Source organism: Callorhinchus milii, unplaced genomic scaffold, assembly GCF_018977255.1.
Source record: "Callorhinchus milii isolate IMCB2004 unplaced genomic scaffold, IMCB_Cmil_1.0 Scaffold5, whole genome shotgun sequence".
In the NCBI taxonomy this organism is placed as follows: Eukaryota; Metazoa; Chordata; class Chondrichthyes; order Chimaeriformes; family Callorhinchidae; genus Callorhinchus; species Callorhinchus milii.
Genome location: NW_024704746.1, coordinates 53,741,866 through 53,754,045, shown reverse-complemented (window position 1 = coordinate 53,754,045; position 12,180 = coordinate 53,741,866). Strand labels below are relative to the sequence as shown.

Genomic DNA, 12,180 nt, shown 5'->3' with positions numbered 1-12,180 from the left:
AGTTAGAATACTGCGCCCAGTTCTGGGCACTACACTATAGGAAGGATGTTAAGGCATTGGAAAGGGTACAGAGGAGATTTACAAGAATGGTACCAGGAATGAGGGACCTTGAATGAGGGACACACATACCGAGTGCAGTAAAAGAGAGAGAAACACACACCCAGTGCAGTAACAGAGAGACATAAATACACGCACTGAGTGCAGTGAAGGAGACACACACACCCACAGAATGCAGTAACAGACAGACAGACACACTTAACGAATGCAGTTACAGAGAGAGAGACATACACACATAATGACTGTGGTAACAGAGAGACACAAATACACACACAGAGTGCAGTAAAGGAAAGCGAGAGTCACACACACCGGGTGCAGTTACAGAGAGATAGAGACACACACTGAGTGCAGGAACGGAGAGAGAGACACCCACACCGAGAGCAGTAACACCCACACCCACACCGAGAGCAGTAACACCCACACCCACACCGAGAGCAGTAACACCCACACCCACACCGAGAGCAGTAACACCCACACCCACACCGAGAGCAGTAACACCCACACCCACACCGAGAGCAGTAACACACACCCACACCCACACCGAGAGCAGTAACACACACCCACACCCACACCGAGAGCAGTAACAGACACTCAGTGCTATGTCGGGCGCTGTCACTCTGAGTTCCGGGGCCCTGATACCTGTGGTGGGTTTAGGCACTTGGAAAGTGAGTACGGGCTGTACTTGCGGGAGGATGTCGTGTGTGTACAGTGTGTGTACAGTGTACAGTGTGTGTACAGTGACTGGTGGGGGCGGAGACCCTCAGGGCCGCAGCCTCGGACCTGCCGCTTCGAGAAGCTTCTGAGAGAACAGGAGAGGATCACACACCCGCGGCCAGAAACAGGCACAGAGGGGGGGGGGCAGGGAGAGTGAGGGGAGAGGGGAGAGTGAGGGGAGAGGGGAGAGTGAGGGGAGAGTGAGGGCAGAGTGAGGGAGAGTGAGGGGAGAGGGGGGGAGAGGGGGGGAGAGAGAGGGGAGAGTGAGGGGAGAGGGGAGAGGGGGGGAGAGTGAGGGGAGAGGGGGGGGAGAGGGAGGGGAGGGGGGGGAGAGGGAGGGGAGAGGGGAGAGGGAGGGGAGAGTGAGGAGAGAGGGGAGAGTGAGAGGGGAGAGAGGGGAGAGTGAGAGGGGAGAGGGGAGGGAGGAGGGGGAGAGTGAGGGGAGAGGGGGGAGAGGGAGGGGAGGGGAGAGTGAGGGGAGAGGGAGGGGAGGGGAGAGGGGAGAGTGAGGGGGAGAGGGGAGAGTGAGGGGGAGGGGGGAGAGGGAGGGGAGAGTGAGGGGAGAGGGAGGGAGGGGAGAGTGAGGGAGAGGAGGGGAGGGGGAGTGTGGGGAGAGTGAGGGGCTGGGAAGAGAGTGCGGGGGGGGTGGGGAGGATAAACCCGGGCACTACAGGCCAGTCAAGTCAGCTTAATGTCAGTAGTGGGGAACCTTCTAGAGACTATAATCCAGGACAAATTAAATTTTCACTTAGAAAAGTATGGGTTAATAAAGGACAGCCAACACGGATTTGTTAAAGGCAAATCATGTACCAAACCTGTTAGTGTTTTTTGATGAAGTAACGGAGATGGTGGAAGAAGGTAGTGCAATTGATGTAGTTTATATGGATTTTCAAATGGTGTTTGATAAAGTGCCATGTAAGAGACTTGTAAGCAAATAGAAGCCCAAGGTATTAAAGGGACAGTGGCAGCGGATACAGAACTGGCTGGGAGACAGAACGCAGAGAGTGGTGGTGAATGGTTGTTCTTGTGACTGTAGGAAAATGTGCAGTGGTGTCACCAGGGGTTGGTATTGGGACCCCTGCTGTTTTCTGATCTATATAAATAACCTGGACCTGGCAAGGGAGTACAATTTCCAAGTTTGCAGATGATACTACTCTAGGAAAAGTAGTAAACAGTGATGAGGCTAGTAGCAGACTGCAAGAGGGCGTAGACAGACTGGTGAAATGGGCAGACGTGTAGCAGATGAAGTTTAATATAATAATAATAATTATTGCATTTGATATAGCGCTTTTCACGTCTTTTCGACGTCTCAAAGCACTTCACAGAAGAGACTGTAAAGTGATTTGACCGTATATTTGTGGGCGAAACGCGGCAGCAATGTCCCACAAACAGTCGTGGATTGAAAATGACCAATTTATTATTGTTTTGTTTTGGAGGGATTATTATTAGGCTCTGTGTGGAGTAAGGAAACTTGCCCAAGGTTTTGCCCTGCCTGGAATTGAACCCAGGTGTCTCGTTTGCAAGGCGAGTGCTCTAACCACTGAGCTACAGGACTCCACGGAGTAATGTGGAAAAATGCATAGTGATGCATAGTGATGCATTTTGAAGGAATAGAGAGACCTGGGGGTTCCTGTAAGTAAATCTTTCAAGGTGGCAGCTGTTAAAAAAGCATATGTGATACTAGGTTTTATAAATAGGGGCATAAAATACAAAAGTCAGGAAGTTATGATAAACCTTTATAAAACATTGGTTAGGCCTCAGCTACAGTCCTGCATTCTGTTCTGGACACCACACTTTAGGAAGGATGTCAAGGCATTGGAGAGGGTGCAAAGGACATTTACCAGGATGGTATCAGGAATGAGGGACTTCAGTTATTAGAGGATAGAGAAGCTAGGATTATACTGCTTGGAGAAGTGAAGGTTAAGGGGAGACTTAATAAAAGTTTTCAAAATTATGAGAGGATTCGATAAGATGAATAAGGAGAAACTGTTTCCACTGGCGGGTGGGTTGGTAACCTGAGGACACTGATTTAAAATAGTTGTTAAAAGAAACAGAGGGGAGGTGAGGACAATTGCTTTTACACAGCGAGTTGTTCGTGTCTGGAATGCATTGCCTGAAAGGGTGGTGGAAGCTGATTCGAAAACAACTTCCATCCACACCTTCAAGAGTGAAGTTGATAGATTTTTGGTAGGTTGGTATTAAGGGATATGGGGAGAAAGCAGGAAATTGAAATTGAAAGGATTTTTTGAGGTACAGATCAGCCATGATCTAATTAAATGGCAGAACAGGTTCAAAGGGTTGCATGGCCTACTCCTGTTCCTATGTTCCTAACTTTTAAAAGAGTAGATAATTACTTGTGGAGGACAAGTTTGCAGAGCTATGGGGGAGAGCGCGGGGAAGTGGGATTGATTTTCTTAGTTCTTTTCAAAGAGTCGACACAGACAAGATGGGCTGAATGGTCTCCTTCTGTGCTGTATAATTCTATAATTCTATGATACAAGTATATGCTAAATGACAATTTTTTTTAAAGAAGAGCAGAGACACCTGGGATTAAAATGAAAAGGACCTGGGTGTCCTGATTGACAATAAATTGAAGCTATTGCAACAATGATCGGAAGCAGTGAGTAAGGCAAGCGAGATGCTGGGTTGTATTAAAAGGGCAATAATGAGCCAAAATAGTGGGATAATCCTAACACTTTAAACATAACTGGTGTGACCGCACTTGGAATACTGCGTGCATTTCTAGTCACTGCAATATAAAAAGGATATTCCAGCGATTGAGGGAATGAAGGGACTGGAATACGAGGAGCGATTAGGTAAACTGGGCATCTTCACGCTGGAGAAGAGAAGGTTAAGAGCGATAAGAGGAGATTTAAGGTTAAGAGGACACGGCTTGCGATTGGAAGGGGGTAAATTTAGAAAAAATCTGTAAATGCTACTTCGGTGAGCGAGTAGTAAATTTATGGAATGGACTCCCTTGGGGGATGGTGGAAGCAGAAAGTGTTGTTTCAAGAAAAAATTAGAAAGAAAATAATATCTCAGGATACAGTATATAGTTGGGGACACAACATGTCAATTGACTGCTAAGATTGTGGAAGATGAACTGGACAGACCTTGGTCTTCTTTCGCCTAGCAAATTCTTATGTTCGTATGTCAATAATAATAATAATCCAAATAACCCAATTTTGTCTGGGAGAAAGACAATCCCTTGTCTTTTTTAATAGTGCAAAGACAGGATTCCGGTTTAACATCTCCTCTGACGTTGCAGCAGTCCCCCTTAGCACTGCACTGGAATCCACTTGGGACCCCAAGTTCTGATGTGGGGCTTGAACCCATAACCTTGTGACTCAAGAAGCGAATCCATGCCTGGCTGACATACAGACTGCATCAAATTTAAGTTGTATTGTATTGAATATGTAATAATAATAATTTGTCTTCATTTTCAATTTAGTTGTGGAACACCTTCCATGCAAAACACCTGGTGAAGGAGGCAATTCAGAAGACTCTGAAGGCCCTGAGACTAGACTATTTAGATCTGTATCTTATTCATTGGCCCCTGGGATTCCAGGTGAAGTATACTAGAAATGTAACTACCTTACAATACAATACAAATGTACATTTATATAGCTCCTTTCACATTGGGAGGACAACCTTGATCGATAGGCTTCAGCAGTTTTTTTTCGTTCAATTGTAAACAGTCAATTTCATTGGACTATTTTTGTTATAATAATAATCCTTGCATTTTGATATAGTGCTTTTTTACATCTTTGAAACGTCTCAAAGCCTTCACAGAATATACTCTAAAGTTAATTGGTGTACATTTGTGGCAGACAATTGTGCACAGCAGTAATATTGTTTGATTTCTGGACTTAGTAGTTTTGTGCAAGATTATATTTTTCTCTCAAATGTGGCATAACTAGAACACAACCTGAGCTCAACTTGAATTCATGCTATCTGTGCATTCTTCCTGAAAAAGAGTATTTCAAACACAATTTAAATGATTTGTTGAAGTCTAGGTATAGGCTTGACCTTGGAGAACAAAAGGTCAAAATGGACTGAAATAATTCCTGAATATTACTGTTACATGGAAATCTGAAAAGGCATCCAGGGATCCATAGTTCTCACTCTTACCTCCTCACCCTCCAGCCAGAGTCTCCCCACCTCCCACCCCCCACCACTTACCACAGGCCAGCGCACTGCCATATCGAGGGCCTCATATTCCAAGCCAGGGCCCCAACACCCGAGAACGCTTCATCCACTTGGGGATTCAACGTAAAGCTCCAACACTGGCTGCTCGTATATTGCAGTTGAGAATACTAATGACAATAACTTTCTTAATCTTATGGTTCTTTATAATCTCTTCAGTCTGGTGAATTGCAATTTCCACTTGATGAGAATAACAAAGTGATACCAAGTGATACCAGTTTTATTGATACCTGGGAGGTAAGTTGCAAGTTTTGTTTTGGACTTTTTTTGCAGTTCGGGGGAGGGTCCTTACCGCTCTAAACTATCTTTCTGTCCCTAGACCACAAAAATGCTTAAAGCAAAGGCGTTCCACTTTGCACAAAATCTCAAAACATACAGCGTATCTATAATAATATTCCTTGCATTTGATATAGCGCTTCATCACGTCTTCTAGACATCTGAAAGCTCTTCACAGAATATACTGTAAAGTGAATGTTTTGTGTGTTTTTTTGTGGGTGAAATCTACATTAATAACCCCAACAAAAGAAGCAGTGTCAATCCAAACAAGGTGACCGTGACATATGTTATCAGTCACAAGGAAAGAAGATGGTTTGGAGGCAGAATTGTTTAGTTGGAGTATCATGATGTCATTGTGAAGGGGATTGTGCACCAATGTCTGTTCCCAGACTATTTGTGACTGCCTCAAAGTTTGAATGTTTAGAGCCAGCAAAGGCATGATGAGCTGAACACTAACTTGCCTTTCCTGGTCTTATCATTTTGAAACATTTACAAAATCACTTTCCTATCATCTCAAGGCCATGGAAGAGTTGGTTGATACTGGAATGGTTAAAGCCATAGGAGTCTCCAATTTCAACCGCAGCCAGATTGAAAAGATCCTGAACAAACCAGGACTGAAGTACAAACCTGCGAACAACCAGGTATCATCTACACACTTGGCCTTGTTTATCTGTAGCATGTCCTTTTTAGAGTGTTAAATGTGTTTTGTCTTATTTTCATAGATTGAATGCCACCCATACCTGACTCAAGAGAAACTGATCGCCTATTGCTTTGAAAAACAAATCTCAGTGACTGCATACAGCCCACTTGGATCTCCAGACAGACCATGGTATTTGACAAACCTTTTATTTCTTTTCTCATGCCACTAAGTCTACTTATTATTCAGGATTTTATACAATGGATCGTTTCCTGATAATATATATATATAAGAGCATTATCTTCTAAGCTATGCAGCCTCTTCAGTTTATAATAATAATAATAATAATAATAATCCTTGCATTTGATATAGCGCTTTTCACGTCGGGAGGCCGTCCCAAAGCGCTTCACAGAATACACTGTAAAGTGAATTGACTGTATATTTGTGGGCGAACGCGGCAGCCAATTGCGCACAGCAATGTCCCACAAACAGTCGTAGATTGAAAATGACCAATTTAATTATTGTTTTTGTTTTTTGGAGGGATTATTATTAGGCGTGTGGAGTAAGGAAACTTGCCCAAGGTTTCGCCCTGCCTGGAATTGAACTCAGGTCTCTCACTTGCAAAGCGAGTGCTCTAACCACTGAGCTACAGGACTCCACTGTAATCAATAAAGTTTCTTGATTTAGTGTAATTTTCTGCCTCTGACCCTTGTAAACTTTAAATTTTATCAACTGGTCTGAATGCACAGATTACTTTTTTCTGTGGCATGGGCAACTGAGGCCCTAAATTTCACTTAGTCTTAGCCTTTCAAATCACTTAGACTTTTACAGAATTCTGCGTAGTCTCTAATTTTAAGACAAAATGGTCTGACCAGTTTAGGTAGACATTCAAACTTCAGGTACCTCCTTTGAACAATTGAAAGTGTCAGACATTTTTGAGGTAATGGGGCATGGAATCTTATATCTACAGATTCCACTCCCCATTTGAATTTGAGACAGTGGATTGGTCAGAGCTGAAGCTTGATTCCAGTGCTAGTTTCCACATTCCTAAAAATGGGGTAGTTTATGGTGCTGTATATTTGTATGGTTCTATGGGTATAAATCTGACAATTTTGGATTGCAACTTCTTTGGATTGAAGTCCTGTAGTCAGGATCATTTCATCCGGCCCGAGACCATTTCCAAATTCGGGCCACCCGCTCGCTCACTTCCCAGAGAATGGTCCTCTCATGGCAGCGGCAGGAGCTGGCAGTTGGGAGGACGCAGTGCGGGGAGTGGAAATAAATTCAGCTGTTGCTGCAGTCTATCAGGAAGCCAGTCCCGAGCTGAGAGGAAGGCAAGCGGGTTTCCTTATTCACTGCGTTTTTACCATCCGGCGGCTCCTGATGCTGAAGATAATGAGGCGTGCGACTGAGAGTGATTGAGAGAAGGGGAGAGAGAGTGATTGAGAGAGAGGCGGCGAGAGGGGGAAAGAGTGATTGAGAGAAAGAGTGTGAGAGGAGAGAGTTTGTGTGTAAGAGTGGGAGTGAGAGGTGAGAGAGGGGGGTGAGAGAGATTGACACAAGGGGAAAGAAGAGAGTATGAAGAAGGAGAGGCGGAGAGAAAGAAACAAAGGGGGAGAGAGCACAGAGAGAGAGAAAGTGATTTAGAGAGTAATTGAGAGGGAGAGAGGGGCAAAGAGTGATCGAGAAAGGGGGGAGAAATTGCGTGTGGGAGAGGGGTGAGAGTGATTGAGAAAGGGGGAGAGACAGAGTGAGAGGGGAGATATATAATAATCTTTGCATTTGATATATTAATAACACTTGATATTGTACCTTTCAATTCATCGAGACGTCTCAAAGCACATCACAGAATGTACTAAATGGAATGACTGCATTTTATGAGGGAAATACAGCACCTTTCTTGTGAGGGTATCATCTAGTGCAGGGGTGGATAATTATTTTGGCTGGTGGGCCACTTCACTAGTTTTGGTAAGCTTCGCGGGCCACACGCTTAATATAGATCCAAATGCTTAATAATAGCTCAAAATCAAATATTACACTTGTACATGAATAAAGTCTATAATTGACATTCATTAAAATTAGGTTAAATAAAAATTGATGAGAATGTGAGAAGCTCACTCAATGGGAAGAATGAAAGCGCTGATGTGTGTTAACCAGACAATTGAAAGTCAGGCATCGTCTCCGTTGTTGCAATGCGGAGTACTACTGCAAGGTGGTCATCAGTCATCACAGATCTGTTTTGAGTTATTGAATTTCATCACAGAAAACGTCTCTTCATATGTTGATCTAACCGGCACAAGCATCCTCTGGGCATGAGCCTTTATTTTTGGAAAGATATATTGATTAAGAGAGGCGTAAAAACTGGGAAGCGGCACTGATTTGAATTGCTCCACAAGCAATGGATCACATTGCAGATCAATAAGGTCAAGTTGGAGGTCAAATTGGAGTTGGAGGCCCAACATTTTTGCCTGTCAGATTTGGGCTTCCATCGGTGGTCACATTCACCAATTTTTTCCACTCCATTCCTAATTTTAAGATACTTATTTACTGCCTCCAAAAAGTCTTCTCCAGTTGTCCGCAAGCAATGGATCACATTGCAGGTCAATAAGCTTGAGTTGGAAGTCAAATGGGGCTTTGTCAACATCAAATGAGAAAGGTGAAGAGACCAAACACAGGTCATTTTCAATCAAATTGAAATCCTGGAATCGGCGAGAAAATTTGGCATGTAAATCAAGTAGTGACGAAGTATACTTTTTAAGGCTTTAATCCCAAACAGTAATCTGCTGCAAAGTTGGAAAGTCTTTCATTGACTGCATTGATGCCAATTCTTCTGTGAGCTCAAAATGTTTGATGATACCTCGAATAAAAATTATCAACTGGGCTGTGTCTTTGACACAACCACACACATTCCATCCTCTGCCCCCGCACTTCACCCTCTGCCCACACACCCCAACCCCACACCCCACACATATCCCAACCTCTGCCACACACACGCCAACCCAACGCCCCAATCTCTGCCCGCACATTCCTTGCCTACACCCCCCACCCTCTGCCCCCACACCGTCTGGCCCCCCACACCCTCTGCTGCACCCCACACCCTCTGCCCGTCCACACACCCCACCCTCTGCCCCCCCACACACTCCACCCCCACTGCCCATACAGCCTACCACCACCCACATCCCACCCGCTGCCCACACACACAAACCACCCTCTGCCCCCACACACACAACCCACCCTCTGCCCCCACACACACAACCCACCCTCTGCCCCCACACACCCATCCCACCCTCTGCCCCCCACACACCCATCCCACCCTCTGCCCCCACACACACATCCCACCCTCTGCCCCCACACAAATCCCACCCTCTGCCCCCACACACACAACCCACCCTCTGCCCCCACACAACCCACCCTCTGCCCCCACACACACATCCCACCCTCTGCCCCCACACAACCCACCCTCGGCCCCCACACATGCCACACCCACACACCACACTCTCTGCCTCCACACACGCCACCATCTGCCCCAATAAACCGCACCTCCTGCTCCCACACATGCCATGCCCACGCACACCGTTCCCACACAGCCCACACTGCCCACCCACACATCACACCCACACACATATCCCACCCTTTGCCCCCCACACACGCCAACCCCACAGACCCCACATTCTGCCCTCACACACACCCCCCACTCTCTGCCCCCACACACAACTCACCTACTGCCCATGCTCACCTCACTCCCACACCCCACATGTATTTCAGCCTCTGCCACACACACCCCACCCACACACCCCAATCTCTGCCACCACACACATCTCACCCTCTGCCCCCACACATATGCCACCATTTCCCCCCACACACGCCACCCTGCACATGCCACCCCCATTCACACCACCTCTGCCCTGCACAGCCCACCCTCTGCACCCACACACACCCCAACTTCTGCCTTCAAATACTCCACCGTTTACCCCCACACCCCACCATCTGCCCCCACACACCCCCACACAATCCAACCTCTGCCCCCACACATCCCACAATCTGCCCCAACACATGGCACCCCCACATATACCGCCCCCCACACATATCCCATCCTCTGCCCCCAAACATGCCACACCACACACTCTGCCCCCACACACGCCACCATTTGCCCCATTAAACTCCACCTCCTGCCCCCACACACTCTACCCCTACATACCCCACCATCTGCCCCCACACATCCACGCAGACCCCATTTACCTCCAAACACGCCGCCCCCCACACACGCCGCCCCCCCCACACACGCCATCCCACCCACACGCCGCCACCCCCACCCACACGCCGGCCCAACCCACACACACATTTCCCACCCTCTGTCCCCACACACCCTACCCCCAAACACCCCAACCTCTGCCCCCCACACACATCCCACCCTCTGCCCCACACACCCACAAACCCACCCTCTGCTCCCACACTCCTTGCCCATGCTCCACAAACTTTGCTCCACATCTTGCCCACATCCACAGATCCCATCCCCACACACCACTGACTGCCTCCACAAACCCCACCTTGTGTCCCCACACACAGCCCACCCCCAAACAGCACACCCCCACACATATCCCACCCTCTACCCTCAAAGACGCCACCCCTAAACGCCAACCCCATACACGACACGCTCTGCCCTGGACAGCCCTACCGCACCTACATACCCCATCCTCTGCCCCAACACACCCACGTACCCACACACATCCCACCCTCTGCCTCCACACACCCACACACATCCCACCCTCTGCATCCACACACCCACACACATCCCACCCTCTGCCTCCACAAACATCCCACCCTCTGCCTCCACACACCCACACACACACATCCCACCCCCTGCCTTCACACACATCCCACCCTCTGCCTCCACACACCCACACACATCCCACCCTCTTCCTCCACACACATCCCACCCTCTGCCTCCACACACTCACACACATCCCACCCTCTGCCTCCACACCCACACACATCCCACCCTCTGCGTCCACACATCCACACACATCCCACCCTCTGCCTCCACACCCACACACATCCCACCCTCTGCCTCGACACACCCACACACACCCCGCCCTCTGCCCACACACATCCCACTTTTTGCCCCCACACACCCACGCATACCCCAAACTCTGCACCCACACACCCCACTGACTGCCACCACAAACCCCACCATTTGCCTCACACAAGCTCTTCACCCACATACCGTCACACAACACCACCATCTTTTCCCCCCACACACCCACACACATCCCACCCTCTGCCTCCACACACATCCCACCCTCTGCCTCCACACACCCACACACATCCCACACACCCCACTCTGGCACCATGCACACCACCTCCACACAGCCCACTCCCATATATATCCCACCCTCTACCTCCACACACCTCACTCACTGCCGAGGCACATCCCACCATCCACACATATCACACCCTCTGCCCCACATACCCCACCCTCTGCTCCCACACACCAACAAACCCTACCCTCTGCCCCCACACCCTCTGCCCCCACATCCTTTGCTCCCACACACCCACAAACCCTACCCTCTGCCCCCACACCCTCTGCCCCCACACCCTCTGCTCCCACACACCCACAAACTCTACCCTCTGCCCCCCACACCCTACGATTTGCCCCCAAACTCACACCCTCTGCCCCCACACCCTCTGCTCCCACACCCACACATTCCACCCCCACACCCCACTCTCTGCCCCCACACCCACCCCACTCTCTGCCCCACATCTCGCCCACACAAACCCACCCCCACACACCCCTTTCCCACACACCCCACCACCACGCACCACAATCGGCACCCACACGCACCACTGTCTGCCCACAAACCCCACCATGTGCCCCCACACATTCCACCAACACACGACGTCCCTACCCAGCCCACCCCCACACATACCCCATCCTCTACCCCTACACATGGTACCCCTACACCTGCCACCTCCCCCACACGGCACATTCTGCCCTGCATAGCCCATCCTCTGCATCCATACACCCACACACATCCCACCCTCTGCCTCCACACACCCACACACATCCCACCCTCTGCCTCCACACACCCAGACACATCCCACCCTCTGCCGCCACGCACAACCCAACCTCTGCCCCCACACACCCCACCATCAGCCCTGCACAGCCCACCCAACACACTTCACCCCCACAGACCCCACCCTCCATGCCCACAACCTCTGCCACTCTGCAACCCCCCCACACACACACCATACACACACCTACACCCCTCTCCCACACACTACTCCCCACT

General features: G+C 48.9%; 1 protein-coding gene across 4 annotated transcripts in view; it reads left to right on the top strand.

Annotated features, from left to right (window-relative positions):
• The window catches only part of LOC103191362 (aldo-keto reductase family 1 member B1), a 142,418-nt gene extending 136,208 nt beyond the window's left edge, over nucleotides 1-6,210 (top strand). For 2 of the 4 annotated variants that reach the window (XM_042334903.1, XM_007912356.2), the window contains 4 exons: nucleotides 4,223-4,339; nucleotides 5,137-5,214; nucleotides 5,772-5,894; nucleotides 5,976-6,210. In XM_042334903.1, the coding sequence (XP_042190837.1) occupies nucleotides 4,223-4,339; nucleotides 5,137-5,214; nucleotides 5,772-5,894; nucleotides 5,976-6,122 (465 nt within the window). In that variant the 3' untranslated portion in view covers nucleotides 6,123-6,210. The remainder of the gene's footprint in view (nucleotides 1-4,222; nucleotides 4,340-5,136; nucleotides 5,215-5,771; nucleotides 5,895-5,975) is intronic. The other 2 variants (XM_042334904.1, XM_042334905.1) reach the window with 2 other exon arrangements.
• Nucleotides 6,211-12,180: the final 5,970 nt, after the last annotated feature.